General features: G+C 38.4%; 2 protein-coding genes across 5 annotated transcripts in view; one reads left to right on the forward strand and one right to left on the reverse strand.

Annotated features, from left to right (window-relative positions):
* Positions 1–22,564, reverse strand: part of LOC146003744 (uncharacterized) — a 137,390-nt gene that overhangs the window by 24,435 nt on the left and 90,391 nt on the right. The window lies entirely within an intron of this gene.
* Positions 1–22,564, forward strand: part of LOC146003356 (uncharacterized) — a 39,008-nt gene that overhangs the window by 2,728 nt on the left and 13,716 nt on the right. The window contains exons 3-6 of the mRNA XM_083141635.1: positions 751–866; positions 3,554–3,663; positions 16,717–16,835; positions 20,822–20,938. Of these exons, the coding sequence (XP_082997761.1) occupies positions 751–866; positions 3,554–3,577 (140 nt within the window). The 3' untranslated portion in view covers positions 3,578–3,663; positions 16,717–16,835; positions 20,822–20,938. The remainder of the gene's footprint in view (positions 1–750; positions 867–3,553; positions 3,664–16,716; positions 16,836–20,821; positions 20,939–22,564) is intronic.

The raw sequence follows: 22,564 nt of genomic DNA on the forward strand, positions 1-22,564 counted from the left end.
AAATCATGTATTTTTCAAGAGAAATATCTCACCGACGCAAAATTGCCATTGCTTTCATTTGCTTGCCCTACGACAACTGGATGCTGCGTACGTTTTATGACGTAAGCCCCTGTCAGTGTTTCAACCCCCCTTTTTTTTACTATGCTTGCCTAACGTAACCTAACCTAACCTTATCGGAAATGGTTCGTGGGGCTATCCGTGAATGGTTCATGGGGCTATCCGTCAGCTACCGTGCGTAATGTATAATTCCAACCAGTGACTAACACGATAGAAGGTATTTTTCGGTGCAGAAGGTTGAAACTGCACACCCACAACGTGAGTCAAGATATGCCCGCCATATTGTGTGTTCCGGAAGCGAAGAAAGGGATAAAAAAAAGCACCCAGAATGTGAAAAATTGTGTTTGTTTTCGTGTAAAAACCATAATGGCACCTTGAACTATGTTCCGCAATACACAATTGGTAAGTACGAACCATGCGAAACACAAAAATATCAGATTTTAATGTGTCTTCGATCTATGGAACTGTTACCAATTACTCTAACATATACATTTATTTTCAAATGCAGTGGCTCTGTTTATGCGGACAGTCAGCCAGAGCTTCAGCTGTGATTTACAGTCATGGAAAGTTTTTTATTAAAGCTTGCACAGTCTTGCGTTAATACTCAAGTAGTAGGTTTATTTCTGTTATCTCAGAAGCAAAGTACTCAAATTCATAATGTAGTAAATTAGTAATTAATTTTTTTCTCCTCAGTGTCTTCGTCGATCTTCTGGTTTATCCTGCTGATACAACTCCTTTGGCAAGAACTGCCCCTAATGAGGATGTCTTGGTTTTGGTTCAAAATTAAGCGAGAAGGAAGTAAGTTCGAAGTAAGTATTCTCTTTGGGGCCATTGACCCACTGAACCCCCTCAAGAATTATATTGAATATTTTTAATTAACAGATTTCGATATTTTAAGTAATATAAAATTAGTTACATGTGTGGAAAATCAAACAATGGAGATATTTGATCCTAAAATATGACCCGGGTCAGTAAAAACTTTCCATCTCTGAGTACTTTCGCTGCTTTTTATTAGTAGGAACCAGTTGTATGCACACTCAAAATAGCAAAAGAGCACGTTATCAAACTTCACAGTTCTAACCTAACGACATAAAATTTTTAACACCAACAAATCTAACACTCCTAACAATAATCACTTTTATTTTGGTTTGATAAGTTTTGAATCCTTCATGTTCGATTTACTTTATTTTAGAATACATATATGAAACGGTAGGTAATGCCCTCTCTGCTGCTTTTCTGGAATATGGTGTTGGGGGTGCTATATTCACTTGTACGAAGCCTTCAGGTTGTTCTGCTACATGCCTTGGTAACAGACCCACTTTACTTCACAATAAAACATTACCGCGAACTAAAAACAAATGAAAACATTCATAAACAACGTAATTTTCATAATCCTTGCAAAATAATTAATTTTTTCAAGGATACCTTCTCTTTTACTTGTGGTTTCATGGTATTCTTCACACGTTATTTTACCTAATGTTGAAAAGTGATTGAAACATATTCAAACTGAGTAACTTTTCTTTACGAGATTTTATATGAGATGGTAATTGAGGTGGCATCAGGGGTGGAAAATTGTCAGTAAAGTCAGCTTTTCATCTTGGTCTGATTTTCTAAATTTAAAGTCACTATTTTTGTATTCATGATCTCAATTGGTGGCCAAGCTCATTAAGTGGTCGACTTTCGATCTCGTCACCAAAGTCCCTAGGGATATAAGTGGCAGAAAAGAAACACTAAATATTAAAAATAATAAATGCAGCAATTTGTGATTTTTTGCATTTGTTACTGCATTTTGCTGGCTACCTGAGGGAAGTAACATTACTTACTATGTTTACAATACAAAATACAAAAACAGCATGATAAAATAGGCAGTAAAATTGGTTTGTGTTGTGCTTTCGACTCCTTAGTGGAGTCATTCGTCTGGCTCCTGAATTTTCAAATCCAGTTCAAAAATATTTATTTTTCACAAAAGTTCAGTTGAGGAAATTTCAATTACCTTTTTTTAAAAAAAAAATAATGAGTAAGTGATAGGTGCAGATTATAAAGAAAAGGTAACCAAATTTATAGTCTCTGTTGGTTACCATGATGACTTGATTTTGTTACAAAAGCAACTAAAAAATGAAATTTTAAAAAAATGGTCAAGCAACCAGAGCTGGACGGACCGTTTGGTATGACCCTGCAGTCAACCAGTTTGTAATTATTGCCATTCTAAGGCACAGTTTGTGATAAACAGAGGTATTGTAACACACTTGATGGGTTTGGAAATAGCAGTTTTATGGGTGAAATGGAAAAATTATTATCCTACTGAGCTTTGGTCTCCCTGGTGGAGTGGTTAGCATGGCATGCAATGATGCCAGGGGTCCCAGGTTGGAGTCCCAGCCTGAACATGGGTGCTCTTTCTGAGTGTCCTTTCATCAATTCCATCATATCATTATTCATCCCCATATTTGCCACTGTCCAAAAGTGACACAAATGCAAAGTAAAAGAAGCAAACATATTTCTTCGAATCCAAGGCTTCATCAAATTTGCTTCTGCTTTTGAGGGGAAAAAATACTTTGATTAAAGGTGCACAGATGAACATACCTGTACTTTATTAGAAAATTACCATGTAGTAAAATTTTGTTCAGGGTGTTTTTATCAACAGCGATATTTTGGTAAAACATCAAGGAAAAGAAACTAGATTATTGAGATTGGAAAATACTCCCATTCTGTATTACACTAATGCTGTGGTATATTTATACATATATACTCAAATTCAAGATGCCATCAAATCCAAGGTAAGGATTAGATTCGAAAAAGAAAAATCGTTTTGCTTGTACTGGATGAGACTTGGATGAACACTCTGGTGCAGGAATTAATCATTTTTTAATTGAATCTTGTGTTAATAAATAAAGATCACATTATAAAATGTGTAGCTTTATATTAGTTAGATTTATGGTTTTCTTTGGCCATATGAGGAAAATGAAACTGGCGCCTACTAGGTAGTGTGGCCTTGCAAAAGTTCTGGGAACCGAAAGTAAATTTTTCTAGAAATATACTTTCGAAAGAAGATTCATTGTACAGGAGTCCACGTGTTGTATCTACCAACCTCAAATGACAATGGAAAGATGCAAATGCTTGCAATAGCTTTATATGTTAATGAAATAAAAATATACATTACTCGTGGGGCTCTCCAATGTGTAACCCACCTCAGAGTGCTGTGTGTCTGGAACAGGTGCATGGCGATCCTCGTTCCACCGACGCAATCTGTGTCTGCACTGGCCAACGCTCCATGGTATACTAATTGCCTGACTCCAAACTTTCCATGAATGCTGTGCATGCACACGTGCATTCTGGCAGGATTGCCAACTCAAATTGGTAGATACAATATGTGTCACCCTGTATTATAATCGCATATATATATTGAGCAATTTTATCTGTTTTTATGTTATCCACTGACATTACTCTGTGAACCTCGATGTCAAGCTAATTTCAATAATGAACATTATTTTTTTTTCAGCAATCCACAGTGTTACTCTCATAAATATGGACCACAACGAGGGAGGATATCTCCATTGAAGCTCTGTGCCTACTGAAGATGAAGCAGCATTCCAGTATTAACCTGTTAAGGTATTGATTGGCATGGACATTACAATTTTATTTTATGTAAAGTCTGTGAGAATTTCTTGATTTGTTATCACTCTTCTGCCACTTTTGGTTAATCACGACAATGAAGATGAGGGTGACATGATAATTTGTGATAGGGCACTCTCAATGAACATCCATGCTGAGGTTGAGATTCAAACATTGGACCCCCAGCATCGTAGCACCCCTCCTAATCTGTGAGAATTTCTTATTCTGCTAATGAGTTGAATTTAAATATTTATGTCGTGCATTTAAAGTTATTTCTCTAATAATCATTAGGGTTGGAGGAATTTGTATGGAAAAAAATATGCACAGTGCACATAGAGGGTATTAAACCAAGTCAATTCAGTCAACAAGTAAAACTTGTGGAGTATAGTAAACCGAAGTTTAATATACTCCATAAGTTTTGCTTGTTGACTTTGTTGTTAATCCAGTCCCTGGCCATAAGACCCGAAGGAATTTTGAGGTGGACGAGTTATCTCTTTTGATCCTGTTAGGGCATGCCTAAAGAAAGGAAAAAAATCTTGGGTAGACATCTGGCATACCGGGCCGAAGATTTCTAGGGGCCCATAAATTCAAGATGGCCATCGCTTCACCATGCACCAACAAATGAAATCGATCATAACTCCTTTAATATTGGTTTTTGACAATTTTGTATAGAGACATATTTTGTTCAGAATTACAACCGGAACACAAAATATTCTTGCAGTTTTTCTCATATCTTGCACTGTTACGGATATATATCCAGTGAAAGAATTCCGTACCCTTTCTGCAAGGATTCTAAGCAATATTTTACACATTACTTGACATTCCGGCATATAAAGGGCAAAAATATTACTGCCTGTCATACTTTGTTGATGCCTACTAATGTCGTGCATGGCCTGTGTGACGTTATACATGAAAGATGGCTGCCTCTGAAGACATTAACAAAGAAAATCGAGCATGTCTCCTTATCTCATTCAGAAGTCATTTTGATCATTTGTAGGTTCGTTGGTTTTTGAATGAAGGGAAGACATGTATATGGAGGATGCCTTCATTATGAGGCATGCAATCATAAGTATGATACTAGGTGTTTTGCTGGACAATGTGTCAAGAGAAGGTACATGGCGTCTGGAATCCAAGATGGTCGCCACGGAGATTCTGAGCATAAAATACAGTCCATATCCTGATTTAGAGTTTGTTTATCATATTTTTCCAGAGGTATTATCTGTTATTAAATAGCAAGTGAAAATATATTATTATAATTTTTGTAACTACAGTAGTGTCCAAAAGTTAAACATGACAAAGATATGAGAAAATGTGATGAAATGTCAGAACTGCACAAAACATAGTGAAAATTAATCAAAACGTTACATGAATTAACAATTGTTTTTAGTGTGAAGACAAATAGTCCAAAAATAAGAAAATTGAAGTTGAAGAAATTCAACAATTCTTGGTAAAATATATGAAAATTAATGTTTTTTTATGTACTTCTTAGCATACATGTGTTCATATTTATATTTTGGTAACTTATCATAACGTTTGTAAATGTAGGAAACCCAATAAAATAATAAACGTAGGATTCTAATATCTTACAACATACAGCTCGAATGCCATTTTGCTGTACTGCCCCGGAACATATAAAAAACACCCCACCAATCAGGCAGCCAAAAAAATACCCCAAAACCCACTATTCAGAGGACACCTATGGTGGGGGTACATTAGACGTTGAGTTACGACAAAGGGTACAATGAGAAAAAAAGTTTGTGAACCACTGGTCTACAACAAGCTTCAGATCACTGATCTCTGTTCTACCTTGGTGCAAGGCCATGTTTACTCTGTTACAAAAGAAAGACAAATGGAGCCATTAATATGAAACCTCGGCCACGCAACCACAAGTGTACCACCTTCCAGCACATGAGCACTGAAGGCAGTGTGGTCAACCTAAAGAAAGTTGTGGTGAAAGTGCGGATAATTTTTTACTTCCCCTCGAACATGTTAAAATTAAACAAGGCATTAAACAGTGTTTGGACATTGTAAATTTTATAGTTCAGAATACATATTTATAATTATTAGTACATAAGTATATTTCATACCAATCTACAGGAGTTCTATTTTAAAATGTTCATATCAGGTTTTATGGTACTGTTCTATAAGTGAAACACCCCATTATTTGTGGTGCATCTTATGACATAGGGAGGCAATAAGTTTGTTTTCTTGACGTACTATTTATTAAATGCAAACAAATAATTGCAAGTATTGCACAGCTTACCACTCGTACAAACTTACCAGGGGTCCTGGGTTCGAATCCTGGCCTGGGCATGAATGTTTGTAAGTGTCCATTCATCAATTTCATCACATCTTCAGTCATCCACATCTTCGCAAATTAGCCAAAAGTGGCACAAGAAGTGAAGTAAAATAAAGCAAATCAATCGATCAATCGTACAGACTTACACATTAAAAAGAAAAGAAAAATAAACCTTGAGCCACTACCAAAGTCTGGCATCTACCAATCAGCTGTTCCAACTTCCAGCACTTCCTCTTTGTTATCTCGCTCCAGCCAAGGCGTTGAGGATCTCTAAGGTCAGTCACCTGTCTACTACATCACAGCGACAGACACTCATACCTCAAGACCTTTTTCTTTATGAACAACTCGGTACACTTGATTACAAAAATATTCAAATGATACAACTAAAATTTACTTCTTAACTCCCCTTTTTTGAGAGAAAAATTTCCTGCAAGTGAAATTTTTACTACATACCTATTTATAATTTACAATTACTACAAGTTTTGAACTGACTTGATTAACTTTTACACATGGTTATCATATCTACCCGCATACTTTATGCAGTTACAGTTAAACTGGTATTATACATCATGGTCAAATACACTGGTTATAACCATTACTACATCTAGTTTAACGAAAATATAGAAATAACAAATATATATAAATAATTTTAAACAATTTTCTCTCTCTCTCTTTATCTGGTTCTACAGCCCTTGGTGGGCCTTGGCCTCCTCCTCAACATTTCTCTCAACATTCTTCTTGGCATCCGGTCTTCCATCATTCTCCCCACATGCCCCAAACACTTTATTCTCTGAGCTTTGACAAATCTCACTATATCATCTAGATCTTCATTATATCTTATTCTCCAGTCATCATCTTCCCTCACAGGTCCATATATCTTTCATAATATCCATCTCTCAAATATTCTGAGGGCATCTTCATCTCCAGTTCTCTGATCCATAAGTGACAACTGGTCGTACCAGTGTCTTATAAATTTTAAGCTTTGTATTTCTTGTGATCAGTCTATTTCTGAAGAGCTGCTTATTTGCAAGATATGCACAATTACCTGCATGTATTCTTTCCTTTATTACTTTACTCATATCATTCTCGTTACATGCCATTGTCCCCAGATATTTAAAATAAGGGCCCCCTCAAACTTATTCTCTCAAATTGTCAGATCTTGAGGTGCTCTTCTGATCTCAGAGTTAGACATTCTCATGTACTTTGTATTTTTTCATTTGCAGTAAGTCCCATTTTTATTCCTTCTCTTTCCATGTGCTCATAAATTTGTTTAAGTGTACTTATTGTTCTAGAAATGATTGTAATATCATCTGCATATGCGCAGATTTGACTGGGTTTCCCAAATATTGTTCCCTTCTCCTGAACTACATTTATTACTTTGTGCAATGCTAGATTAAATAATACTGCCGAAAGGCCATCCCCTGTGTTGAATTCAAATTCTTCACTCAGTTTACTACTAACTTTCATTCTTTCCTTAGTCCCACTCATAGTCATTCTTATTAGTCTCATTATTTTGAAGGGAATATTATACTCCTCAAGTCAACAAATAAAAAATGCAAATCCACGTAATGTTCATAATACTTCTCCATCATCTGTCTAATAATAAAAATCTGACCAGTATATCTTCTGTGTAACATTTTATTCTCTCACTGATCAGTCCTTACAGACAGGATCTTATAGACCACACCTGGCCCGTACCCAAGGGAGCCATGTCCCCCCCCCCTCGAGCCATGAAAAATTTATAATTTGAATGTATAAAACCTACAAAAATTACGTTGTTTTTTTCAAATTTTGCATGAATTTCGATTTTGTCCTTGCACAAATAAATAGGTTGTTTCTGGGCAGAGGCAGGCTCTAGAAGTCTGCAGTCTGCAATATTCAGCTATTTTAATGCTATAACCATTGATGCAAGGCTATCAGATGGTCCAATTTAGTCTGGACAGTCCATTCCTATTAATCCATGTCCCGACCTTTTGCCTCTGCTCGGACACTACTTGCTATAAGGGAAAAAAAGACTCTTCCACCACTACAGACAATAGCCTACTGGTTATGTAGGACTTTCTGTAGAATACTGTGTACATTATTAAAATTGTCTGAGCTTTTTATGACTCATAAACAGTTGTTTTGACACTCGACAAATAGGAACCCCTTCATTATTGAATGGTTTCCTCTATTACAAACTCACAAATGTTTCACATAATTAGAATAGAGGTGAATTTTCTATACTCTTTACATTATGGAAGAAAGGTTCCTCAGTGACTGCAATACAAAACGAACCATATAAGGGGCATTTAGCTCTCCACCATCACCGCAAGGTCTGTGATCCCTTTTTGCTACCACTGAGCAGAAGGATAAAAAAACTTTGTTTTCTTTCTCCAACATCAGGGTTTTTCTGTAACTGATGTCCATCCTGTCACTCAATGGCTTAGGGTTAATTAATATTATGTAAATAGGAGAATCCACTTCACAGCAGAACCGTTGCTAGATTTTTGGTGCAAAAAATTGCCTGAAGTACTTTTAACATATATTTTTATTTGTTCAAAACACTCAACAAATTAAGTACATTATTATTTACGAAATTCTGTCAATCGGAATTTGTTTTACTGCAACTATTCTTCTTTTCTACTTGTAATTGTCTTGAACATAAATACACAGTGGTGTGACCGTACAACAGACAACTTTCACAGTGTGCAAAAGACATCAAGGCCAAAAAATTCGAGCTCCAAGCCATTTATAATGGCATTTTCTATCCCACATGTATGCAACCCCATTTAATAGCTTCTTGGATGCCACTGGCATTTATTTTTACTGTCGAATAAGATTCTAAAAGCGAAAATACACCATAGAAATATATTATGCTATGTGAGAGTCGTCGCCCCACTATCCCTCGTTTCTTTCCGGCCCTCTGGATTACTTCCTACTTTCATCCCTCAATCTCTCCTTTCACCTCACCCTGGGTGCCAAGCGAGCAGATTATATTTGCGCCGGAATTACAAAAGGGGGGGGGTTTCACATAACAATTTATATTTGTATGTCCCTGGTTCGTTTACACATATACAGCAAGTGAATATACAACTGGTTAAATGGACAGTACCGTAGTTCTTGAAATTAAAGCATTCTCGTAGGATATATTGGTTTATTTTACGTAGTTATATATATACATATTTTACAGAGCGTTTCCATGAGTGTCTTGCATAGATCAAATTACCAAATCTCTAATAATATATTTGCGCACCTATGGCATAACCATCGGCACTTCCCTTACCACCGAGTTAGCAAAACTATCTCGGTGGGCCTATCCTCAGCTTAAATGATATTCCGTTACAATTTGCGTTTCCTTACGCCTTCACTCCTTCGTTTGGGCATCAATTTATCAAATCCGGAAATATCCATATAATCAAAGCTTTTTCTAAAAGGGGACTTGGGACAGCAACAGGGGCTGGCATAACCAGATGCTACATTGTTATATCCAGTCTAGCCACCAGAAGTGGACTAAACTTGAGGAGACGTTCCTCTTTCGTCGATCAATGGGGAAACACTGTTTTTTTGCTAAAGCCCACTGGCTCTTTTTATAGCCGGGGTAAACGTCCGTGGACGTGGACCCCGTAGCGTTGGAAAATTCCACTGCCAACGGTCTTTTGTAAGACAGCTAGCTCCCCCAACCGGGGAGGTAAAAACAGGGGAATCTAACATCCAGCAAAGCACAATTCAATAATATACACTTACATGCAATAATAACATAAAAGTACACTCATGGAAGCATATTACTTAACCCTACACCTTGTAGCTGGCCAGCAATTAATTATTACAATATACCAAAACCAGTAATGGTCAATCCGACCGTTACATAGTTCCCCCCTTCAAGAGGAACAAGAAAAAAACAATACACTCAAAACAAGATTACCATATTTACAAAATCATCCAACACAATTACACAATACCCACTAAAGTATTCAACTGTTCTCAGAGTATCTGAAAAATGAAATAGTCACTAGTTCATTCACTTTATCACATTGTCCACAATGTTCACAGATTCACCAAGCTTCCTCTTCCTTGTGAAGTCTGCCACTGAAGTATCCTCTCTAGGATGAAGTCTTCCTGACAGCACCTTCTTTGAAGTTGGTTTTCTCTGGTTCCTGGTTCGACTCTCCACCGAGTCCTTGGCTTCGACTCCTGACCGAGTCCTTGGCTTCGACTCTTCACCGAGTCCTTTGTTTGACTCCCAACCGAGTCCTTGGTTCGCCTCCTGACCGAGTCCTGGTTCGACTCTCGACCGAGTCCTGGTTCGACTCTCAACCGAGTCCTGGTTCGACTCTCAACCGAGTCCTGGTTCGACTCTCAACAGAGTCCTGGTTCGACTCTCGACCGAGTCCTGGTTCGACTCTCAACCGAGTCCTGGTTCGACTCTCGAACCTAAATACACAATGTGTCTTTCTGTTTACAACTTGGAGACACGCAAATAAATAAACAGTGTTGTGAAAATGAAAAAAATAGGGGTAAGTTATATACAAATGAAAACTAAATAAAAAAAATAACAAATAAAAGAAGATCCGCGGTCGGCTATTATGACAGCTGGGATTGCTGGCTAGGCGGCCCGACGGTAGTCTTCCAAACCCTCATTAGGAGTTGTCGCGTGGCTCCCCTTGGCTGTTTTCTGTCCCTCCACCTCACAGCAAAAGCTGGTGGTTTATGGCTGGACAACCTGCCTGGTTCAGCTTACACAATCGGACAATCCTTCCCATTCTTTGCCCTGAAAGTATCTTCTCTAATCCTTCCAGACATTAAACATGGACCTGAGTGTTCCGTTTCAAGTTCACCATTAACGCCACGCAATGTGCCAGATATAGTGTGCTCTTTCAGCCATACCTTGCCTCCAATGCGAAATTTACATGGCTTACGTTTGATCTCGTTCTCTTCATCCGGGAACACCTTATGTAAGGCTGGGCTCGTTTTCTTGTATTTCAGTCTCACTTCTTCTGTCTTCCTTTTGCTGGAAACAGTACAGGGAACGCAACTTCTGACGTAGCGAGCGATATCTCGTGTCATTCCAAGCCACGAATATTTCTCCTTGATTTTCGACAAAGTTTTCTGCTTTCCATTGTGTCCTGCAAATTCAGAATCGTGATGTGACGTCAATATTTGAGATTTCAAACTCAACGGGACCCATATCTTGGCTGTTCCCTTAGAATCTTGCTTGCAGTCTATCCTCCTGCACAAAACTCCCTCCTCATCCAAAAACGACTGATTAGCCAACTTAGCAACTTTCTCCTTATACTTCCTACTCCCAGAGAAATGCTTTCCCTTCAGTTGTTTCATTATTTGAGATAACAAACTGTCTCTCATTTGCTCTGAAACAATCGATGAAGTTTCTTGTAGCCTCTCAGAAACCAGTAATTCATCATTTTCATTGTCCTCTAAAGCAAAAGGCAAAAATGATAATGCATGGTTCTTCTTGTCCGTAGAAATGGAATTTTTTCGAGGAAAATTGCATTCCCTTTTTATTCCCTTCCTCCGTTTTCTCTTTACCTCTTTCGAGATTTTCAGAGAGCATAATGCACCAGTGTTTGCAGTCTTCTGAACTTCGAGTCCTTGGGAATCCACTAATTGGCCCGTATCCTCATTCGTAGACTTCCCGCTATTCTCTTGTGCATGTGTGTTGCATCCATCCAGGCGCGAGTGATCTGACGAGTTATTCCTTTCCTGTACCACGTTATTTCTCTGCATAACTGTAACAGCGAATTCTCGTTTACATGCACGCTTCGAGAACGTGTAAATCACGTCGCTATCCTTGAACGACCAACCGTTCTGCTCAATGTGCAAAATTATCCCACTCTGCTTCAAAAAATCCCTTCCAACGATTATGTCACGGAAACAATTCTCAAGGATGATAAATTTATGCTTAAATTTCATGTTATTAATACAAACAGTAGCATACATCTCGCCAACTGATATAACGCTGCCCACAGCTAACGAAATGTTCCATTTTCTCGTCTTCATGAATTTATTTCCATCCCTCTCTAACAACTTGGCTGTCTCCAAACTTAGCGTAGAAGCTGAAGCTCCCGTATCTGCAAATAATACAAAGCGTTTCTTGTTAATCTTACATTGAATGAGAGGTTCGAGGTCTTGCTGAAAACAGCCTTCTCCATTCAAAAAACGGCCTTTGTTTCTGCGTTTTCTCCCGGCGGGTGACAAAATGTTTATTTGGGGACGCTGCTGACCTCCCTTTCCAGCGGGTTGGTTCCTTTTATTGGTCTGTTGACATTCCTGAAGTTTATGGCCCTCACAACGGCAGCCCCAACAAATTATCTTTGCAGAATTTTTATTGGCCCCCGCTTGCCCAAAAGTTGCATCAAAAGAGGGTCTCTTTTGTCCTACGGTCGTGTCACCGCCAATACCCCTTCTTAGAAACGCGGTTGTTTCACAGCCCTTGATCCTTTTTCCTAAACCTGGATTCAGAGAGCATAAGGGTAGCTGGTCACTCTCGATTCCCCCCTCGCTTGTCCTCGCGGACAAAGCCAAATGTTTTCCTCCTGTTCTTCGTGAGGTGTCCTCTTCAGTGTTGCAAACTTCAGAAAATGATAATTCCGTCTCACCGGCGAGCGGTGAAAAATAAAGCCTTTCTGAATACAACCTTCTCTGAACAATGGCTGCTTCAGATTCCAATTCCTTCAAAGTCTGAAATTGCATTCCATACAAATGCCTTCGGAAACTAGGGTGTGCATGAGATAGAATATGTTCTATTACTTCACATTCGTCTGTCTCTTTTTGCCTCATAGAAAACAGTTTCCTCATTCGACGAATAAACAAAACCAGAGATTCTTCGCTCATTTGGAAGCGATTCAGAATCAAACGGTCGATCTCATTCTTATAATCTACAGAATAATATTCTTCCAAAAAAGCATTTTCAAAGCTCTTGAAATCTTCAAACGGGCGTGAAAATCTAAACCAATCCCCTGCAGCCCTCCTTAGCGAAAACGGAAGAATCTTGTCAAACAATGACTTCTCCGAAATGCTCATGACATCTTTATAATTCCGCAACTCCTGCAAATAATCATGCGGCGAAATCTTGTCATCGCTCCCTGTGAAGACTGGAATCGGTAAATTTGACTTATCGAGAATTTTCTGAACTTTTTTCTCCTCTTCCTTAGCACTCCGCTGTTCAGTGCGCGATAAAGCAAGATTATTTAATTCCCTAATAATTTCCTCCTGAGATTTATCGCTTATATCCTGATTATCCAATAGCTGTCCAAGCAAATCTCTATCAATTTGTACTGCCATTTTTTCTACTTTACTTTTTCCACTACGTAATAACATTCACTTCTGTACGATCTTCGTTGTAAAAATTAAAAAATCTATCCGTCCGTCAGTCCGTCTATTTTTCAAACCTATAGACCTGACGACAATTTATACAACAAGATATATCCTGGACAATAGAGCCCCCATATGTGAGAGTCGTCGCCCCACTATCCCTCGTTTCTTTCCGGCCCTCTGGATTACTTCCTACTTTCATCCCTCAATCTCTCCTTTCACCTCACCCTGGGTGCCAAGCGAGCAGATTATATTTGCGCCGGAATTACAAAAGGGGGGGGTTTCACATAACAATTTATATTTGTATGTCCCTGGTTCGTTTACACATATACAGCAAGTGAATATACAACTGGTTAAATGGACAGTACCGTAGTTCTTGAAATTAAAGCATTCTCGTAGGATATATTGGTTTATTTTACGTAGTTATATATATACATATTTTACAGAGCGTTTCCATGAGTGTCTTGCATAGATCAAATTACCAAATCTCTAATAATATATTTGCGCACCTATGGCATAACCATCGGCACTTCCCTTACCACCGAGTTAGCAAAACTATCTCGGTGGGCCTATCCTCAGCTTAAATGATATTCCGTTACAATTTGCGTTTCCTTACGCCTTCACTCCTTCGTTTGGGCATCAATTTATCAAATCCGGAAATATCCATATAATCAAAGCTTTTTCTAAAAGGGGACTTGGGACAGCAACAGGGGCTGGCATAACCAGATGCTACATTGTTATATCCAGTCTAGCCACCAGAAGTGGACTAAACTTGAGGAGACGTTCCTCTTTCGTCGATCAATGGGGAAACACTGTTTTTTTGCTAAAGCCCACTGGCTCTTTTTATAGCCGGGGTAAACGTCCGTGGACGTGGACCCCGTAGCGTTGGAAAATTCCACTGCCAACGGTCTTTTGTAAGACAGCTAGCTCCCCCAACCGGGGAGGTAAAAACAGGGGAATCTAACATCCAGCAAAGCACAATTCAATAATATACACTTACATGCAATAATAACATAAAAGTACACTCATGGAAGCATATTACTTAACCCTACACCTTGTAGCTGGCCAGCAATTAATTATTACAATATACCAAAACCAGTAATGGTCAATCCGACCGTTACAGCTATCAGACACACTGCCAGGGTGAAGTCACTTAGCCGTTCCCTTCAGATAATTTATTTACAGGGTTTGCACACTGACTCCAAAGTTCTGGACAACTGAAGGAGTCAGGAAGACAAGGCTAGGACTGAGGTCATTGGAAACAAATGATTTTTGCTTGGCAGAATTTGTAACCGAAAACACAGTTTCGTTTTATCTTCCCAACAATCTTCATTTTCGGGTAATATTGCTTATAAAAACGTTATTTCATTTATTTTCAAAAATGTTCAACAAACGTGATTCATTTGATAAACTTACAAAGTTTAAGTGTAACTCTTATTTTTAACATGTTAAGTTATTACACAGTTATGTAAAATACTTGGAAAAGTCAGGGACTTTGCAAAGTGGGTGTGAACCCTCATCTATGAACCCCACACACATATGTTGCTTTTCATAGGCTATTTGAATTGTTTGCATTATGCACACATGTAACAGTTAGGCTGAAAAGTTCGTAGGCTGACTCATAGATGGCGTGATTTTTACTTAGTACTAACCTTCAAAAGATACGTGTATAAATTTCACAGCTGCCGGATAATTAGTTCGTGAGATATAGCATTGTGAGTGAAGCAGCTTTTGTTATTGTGAAAAAATGGATAAAAAAGAATTTCGTGTGTTAATAAAGCATTTCTTTTTGGCGAAAAAAAATACTGTTGAAGCCAAGGCTTGGCTTGATAAACATTATTCGGACTCTGCACCAGGAAAATCAACCGTTGAGAAGTGGTTTGCTAAATTTAAACGAGGCGAAATGAGCATCGAAGACGATGCACGCAGTGGACGCCCCAAAGAGGCTGTTACCGACGAAAACATCAAAAAAAGTCCACAAAATAATTTTAAATGATCGTAAAGTGAAGTTGATCGAGATAGCTGAGACTTTAAAAATATCAAAGGAACGTGTTGGACATATTGTGCATGAATATTTGAACATGCGAAAGCTGTGTGAAAAATGGGTGCCGCGCGTGCTCACAATCGATCAAAAGCAACAACGTTTTGATGATTCGGAGCAATGTTTAGCGATATTCAACCGTAATAAACACGAATTTTTCCCTCGATATATTACAATGGATGAAACATGGCTCCATAACTACACTCCAGAGTCCAACCGACAGTCAGCCGAGTGGACTGCACGTGATGAACCGAATCCAAAGCGTGGAAAGATGCAACAGTCGGCTGGCAAGGTTATGGCATCAGTATTCTGGGATGCGCATGGTATTATATTCATCGATTACCTCAAAAAGGGCCAGACCATCAACAGCGATTATTACATTTGTTGGAGCGTTTAAAGGATGAAATCACGAAAAAACGGCCCCATTTGAAGAAGAAAAAAGTGCTGTTTCATCAAGACAATGCACCGTGTCACAAATCAATGAAAATGATGGCAAAATTATATGAATTAGACTACGAATTGCTTCCCCATCCACCATATTCTCCAGATCTGGCCCCCAGTGACTTTTTCCTGTTTGCAGACCTTAAAAGAATGCTCGCTGGAAAGAAATTTAGGACTGATGAAGAGGTAATCGCCGAAACTGAGGCCTATTTTGAGGCTAAAGAGAAATTGTACTATAAAAATGGCATGGAAAAATTATATGACCGCTATAATCGTTGTATCGCCCTCGAAGGCAACTATATTGAATAATAAAATCGAATTTTGTCAAAAAAAATATTTTTTACTATGTTAGCCTACGAACTTTTCAGCCCAACTGTTAGTCTACCCATACCATACAATTTTTCTTTCACTCTCTGACAGAAAGAAATGTCAGTTTCAACTGCAAATATTTGTCACGTGGTTGCATACATATAGGTTAGAAAATGCTGTTCTTCAACATTTCGTAACAAAATGAGCAAATTTCTCTACCCACCCTCTCATATACAGCCGCACCCCCCCCCCCCACACACACACACAGTGTATAATATGAGAGAAAATTTATTTAAAAATTGCCTATGGGTCCCCCCCCCACAAAAATCCTGGGTACGGGCCTGGACCATACTTGAAGTGTGATGCCTCTGTAATTTCCACATATTATCATCTTTCTTATAAATTAGACACATTATTCGAGATTTCCATTTGTGGGGCATTCCATTTTCCCATATCATTACAATCAATCAATGCTCATTAGGTACGTGGTCATAATGTAATGGCTCATCTGTGTATATATTTAGCAATTTTATCTGTTTTTCTGTGATTTCATCCACTGACATTTATTTCTTTGTGGACCTCAGTGTCAAGCTGATTTAATTAATTTACTATTCTGAATCATATCTACATTATATTATCTCTTTTTCAGCAATCTACAGTGTTATTCTCATAAATATGGACCACAATGAGAGAGGAATGAAGATATCTTCTTTGAAGATCTGTGCCTACTGAAGATGGAGCTGCACTCCAGTATTACAGCTGTTAGAGGTATTGAGTAGCATGAACATTATAATTTTATGTAAATTCTGTGAAAATTTCTTGATTTCATTTGATTTGTGTTATTTAGCATCACTTTTCTGCCACTATTGGTTAATCATGGCAATAAAGATGAGTGGTGATAGGGCATTCACAAAGAACACCCATGCTCAGGCAGGGATTAAAACTGGACCTTTGGCATCATAGCACCCCTGATAACCTGTGAGAATTTCTTAACGTGACACGTATTCTGATAATTAGTTAACATTTAAATATTTATAATTTGTATTTCAAGTTATTTCTCTAGTAATCATTAGGGTTGCAGGAATTTGTATGGGGAAAAAAATCAACGTGCACAATGCACATAGAGTGTATTAAATCAAGGTTTACTATACTCCATGTGTTTTGCTTGTTAACTTTGTTGTAGGGATGGTACTTGATTGATATCTGCTATAAAATTACCGATCTGATATCTACATATTATAATTTAGTGCAATATCTCTCATTTTGGTATATTTTTTAATTGATATAAACATATAATCTCCATTCCCTACCTTTTTTTTAAGTAAACTTCTTAAATAAGCAGCTTCTTTAGAATTGCAGTCATCTGTTAACATACATTTATTAAGGAGGTCAATATACTATTTATGATCTTCAAGGACTATTTGGAATTATTATTGGATCGGTAGAAAATTGCTAATTTTCTTGTCTGTACTTTATCGGTATTGATCAAAATTTCATATCGGTCTATTATTGTTATTATTCTTTTCCCTTCAATTGGTACTGAGAGGCTATTCCAAGCAGTTTTACCTTAAACATGTATTTTAGCACATTAATTTTAATTTTTACAATGCTAATGTGTAACAAGATTTGACTTATTTCTCTTGTAGTCTATGGTTGTTACAAGCCTAAAAATACAGTTTTTTATTGTGACGTTCCAGGAGAACACACTCTCCCTTCATCAGACATTTATTTTTAGTTTGATTAAAGATACAGTTATAACAATGGTTAAAAAATTTTACAAAAAAGAATTCAGTTATGCTTTGGATTTTGTCAATGTTACATTGTTGTAAAAGTGGCCGCGGTGGCTCAGTCGGTAACGCGTGTGACTACCATGCTAAAGGTCCCGGGTTCGATCCCTGGCCGGTTCAAATCCGGGAACTTTTCTAACAATGGAAGCAGCCCCGGTGCCCACCCAGCGTCGAATAACATGGGTACCTGGGGGAAACCCTGGGGGGTAAAGGCGGTCATGGGCATGATGCTGATCACATCACCCCACTCACGACCGGATCAAGAAAGTGTGGGGCGTTACCCCCACACCCCCTATACGCCTTCATGGCATGGTGCTATGCACAGGGGAACACTTTACCTTTACTTTTTACATTGTTGTAATATAGCAACTTAACTGTGAAACAAGCAGTCTGTTTTATTATTATTCTAGATAAAACATCTTTATCACATTTTTTAAATTATAAATCCCAAATATCATCAGGCAGTTCAAAATCATCCTCGGGAATCTGTGTTGTGAAATCTATGGTGTTAATTAATATGATGAATGGCAATTTCACTGACTAGAAAGCGCAATGTAATTCAGAAAAACTAAATTTTACTTTGCCACTTAAAAACAAGAAAAGTTTTCTTGCTCGCACTTGAATCCCAGGCGTTTGAACCACCTCAACCGCACCTCGGGTGGGCTGTTCATCAGCGCAGTACAGTTCATGTAGTTTCCTCCACCGTAGACATTGTCCCTGTTAATGATTCTCTAATTGCAAAACCTTGATGACACCCTGCATCAAGGACATCACCAGGTAGCAGTAGTGTGCCTCCCAGCAGGCTCAGGTAAAAGGTAAAGTTCCCCGTCCATATATCACCATGTCATGAAGGCACATTTAGGGAATGTGGGGATAGGGCCCTACACATTCTTGACCTCGGGTCATTTTGAAGGTGATATGTTCAGCACCATGCTTCAGCTGCCTCTACTCCAAAGGCACCCATTGTTTTGAGGCTGGGTGAACTCCAGAGCTGCTTTATCTGGAGACAAGACCAAAAAAATTCTGGTCTTGCTCTGGCTGATTGGCCTTCCAGCAGCCCCGATCTCAGCCCATTGGTCCGTTTTGGAGGGCATGTTCTGTAGGCATCCAAACCTTGCGAATCTCAAGCGTTCTCTTGTGAAGGCAGTGGCGGACTTTCCCCTCGAGACCGTGCATGCTGGCTTCAGAGACTTCGGGCCTGTGTGAAGGCCAGATGTGGCCATTTTGAACAGTGATTGCTGCTCTGTGTTGGCAAGACCTGTACCTTTGTAACATCCAAATATTAATACATCAGCTTGCTCAATGTGCCTATAGTTCATTATTAACTTTGTAACAGAATTTATGATATGACTAGGTATTGTCAATTGTTTGTGAAATTTGTGAATGGTATATGCTAATACAGTATGCAAAATGCCTATTTTAATGTCTTTTTATTTTTGGTGCCTTTTTAAGAGTGCCTTTTCTTATTTTATAGCACCTTTTTAAGTGCCTAGTTGCATCATTTTTCATGCCTATTTGCCTGCCTATTTGAGAGGTTTTTAGTGCCTATAAATCTGCACCCTAGTCATGAGACTCTCCTTTATGTTGCAGCTACGAGCCCACTCACCTTTACTAAAGTTTATTGGTATATCATTAAAGAACACTCACAGTTATTTAATGCACTGATAGTTACATAAACCATCACAATTCAGGGAACCTTTCTCTGTAAAATAGTTACTTAAAAAATAATTTCTTACACATCATGATGAACATTCTGTCTTTTCATCCACCATTGTCCTGGCAACCGATTCAACAAAAGATTGGACAGTTCTAGTTCTCTTTATACCGGAAATGTGTTCCACTTCCGATAGCGTTTACTCATCATACAGACAAAAACTATAAGTTTAGTACATAAGCAGAGGAGTTGCGGCAATGACCAAGCAAAATAATAAAATTATTGCATTTTATATATTTTAGAGAAGCAGTAAAAATAATAAGTCAGAATACTCGCATATTTGTGCCAAGCGACAGCATGAAACAGCTCGAAATACACATCGAAATGAGGCCCCAGTACACTACCCCTCGTGCCGAACCCTCCTGCAAAGTTTCCTATTGAAGGCAATGGTGTTCGTCGACCCAGCTCATCGCAGAATGGTGCGAATCTCTCTGGTCTCTGCCAGTGCCGAGAACATCCGAACAGGCAGACAGTTCCAACGACCTGTACTTTTCCTTTTTTCAGCCCCCATTCCCATGTTTACAGCCACTGCAGGGTTTGTCTGGAGTCATCAAGATTCTTCCGAGTGTTCAGTGGCATGCTCAAGGAGGGGTGGTGAGGATCATAATACTGCTTAGGCTCAATATATAAGAAAGAAAAGGCAGGAAAATATGGCAAAATGAGGACTTCAGGAATGACTACTAAAAAGTACACGTAACCCCCCCCCCACTTCGAAAATCCTGGCCACACCACTCGAATGTCTACTATTTCCACTTGTTAAGAGGAAAAGCACACATTTAACAATATGAATCTGCTTTTCATTACCAAAATGACAATTGGCAGCAAACCATAAAGGTTCTTACCTTTAAGCGCAACAATTGAGATGTTTGCATTTCAGTTTCCATCATATTTAATAATTCTCGTCATATAGGATAGAATTATGGCTCTTTTGTAGTCGTAAGGTCTGTGGTATGAGCTTTTACATTGAATTGGCAGGTACCTTGGTGCTTATTGTAAAGAAATATTGTGCCCCTCCCCGCCTCTCCGTGGAAAGATCGACCCTGACTTTTGGCAAATCTTGCGATGACTACGTAAAAATGTCACTCTTCGCCACTGTACATAAGTATATTTCATACCAATCTACAGGAGTTCTATTTTAAAATGTCTTACAGTACTGTCCTATAAATGAAACACCCCATTATTCATTTGTCTATGTGTATTCAATATGGGAAATTGAATCAGTCCTTAAATTGAAATGCATTTCTTATTTCCAGTTGGAATCTGCAGTCAAATTCTCATTAACTAAGTTGTAGGTAGGTATTATTGGCATACTTTGATGACTGGGTGCGCAGATGAAGACAGACAACTTGAAGTAGTCAGCTGAGCCCAATGTGAGTACATGATTCTTTTTAACATTCTATTGTTCCATGTGCATTCAGGGAGAAGTGTAAAAAAGTAAAAAAAATGCTCCTTCTGGGCACTGAATTTCAAGATAAAAAGAAATGAAAATTTTGAATCCTTGCTCTTCGTTGCATTCATTGCCATGCTTCTGATTGCAATTTGTAAATTTTCACACTTCACCAAAGATAGTGGATTAATCCCAAACTATACCTACTTTATTAGTGAAAATATCAAACAATAAAAATTAATCTTTAGTGGATGGGAACTTTCAAGACATGTACTTTTCAGGCTTAACATGAAGTACAAAAGGAATTGTAAGTGCAAAAAGAAATAGAATTGTATGGCTCAGTCGGTAACGCGTCTGACTACCATGCTAAAGGTCCCGGGTTCGATCCCCGGCCGGTTCAAATCCGGGAACTTTTCTAACGGTGGAAGCGGCCCCGGCGCCCACCCAGCGTCGAATAACATGGGTACCTGGGGGAAACCCTGGGGGGTAAAGGCGGTCAGGGGCGTGATGCTGATCACATCACCCCCACTCACGACCGGATCAAGAAAGTGTGGGGCGTTACCCCACACCCCCTATACGCCTTCATGGCGTGGTGCTATGCACAGGGGAACACTTTACCTTTACCTTTTTTTTTTTTACTCAAGAACTGATTGCCGTAAAGATTTTTTTTTATGACTGGGCTTTTAGTGAAGGTGAATTTTATGCAGTACCTCCCAATAATGAAAGTTGTAGGAAGAAGAAAAAAAAACGGAAATTCGAAGCAAAGATTGGTGTTCTCTGTGGTATAGTGGTAGTACATTCCTACAACCATGCAAAGTTGCTTTGAAAATGTGCTGGTACATGGGGAAAAAGTAATAATGTATAAGAAGAAAGTAGTGTTGCCACGTTATGGAAAAGAATTAATAAAACGCACGAGACCACTCTTTGGGAACATGTAATGCACATTCCCCAATTTTGGAAACAACCAAAAAAACTATGCTAAATGTTAGGAAACTAATTGTTGTGTAAATTTGAATATTTGACTACTAATTGTTGCACCTTGTGAACAAGGTCTTATGTTTTTCATTATTACATATGGAAGTGAAATATATATTCAAAATGCGCTGGTTGAGGAGTAATACCCATTTGTAAACTCTATCCCATAATAATGTTAGGGTGGAAAATCAACATTTTCAGAGTTCGTTAATACAGTGGATTTTTTTTAGAATTCAAACAGAAGTTTATTATTATTACCCTTGAAATTCCTATTGAAACCAATGTTAAAAATTCATGTATAATTTGAATTTCCGTACCTTTTATTTGGATAATTGAAAGTCAGCTATCCAGAGACAGTCATAGGGAAGAGAAAGTTTGTTTTCTGGCATTTAGCTTCCATCCTCTCTTCAATAACATGGGATGGCCCACCCCTTTCAAGCACACGTGTTCATCCTTGAACCCCTATTAGCCAATGATTTGTGAAAATCATCTTATCTGAACCTCGTTGTCAGTTGTGATTAATCGGGATATGTTGTTCTCAATGTCGAAGCATAGCACACAAACGTTAGTGATGACTTATTCCATGCAATAAACGAAATTGAAGATATTGTTAATTAATCATGTAAAATAAACA

Source organism: Lepisma saccharinum, chromosome 20, assembly GCF_977018435.1.
Source record: "Lepisma saccharinum chromosome 20, izLepSacc3.1, whole genome shotgun sequence".
In the NCBI taxonomy this organism is placed as follows: Eukaryota; Metazoa; Arthropoda; class Insecta; order Zygentoma; family Lepismatidae; genus Lepisma; species Lepisma saccharinum.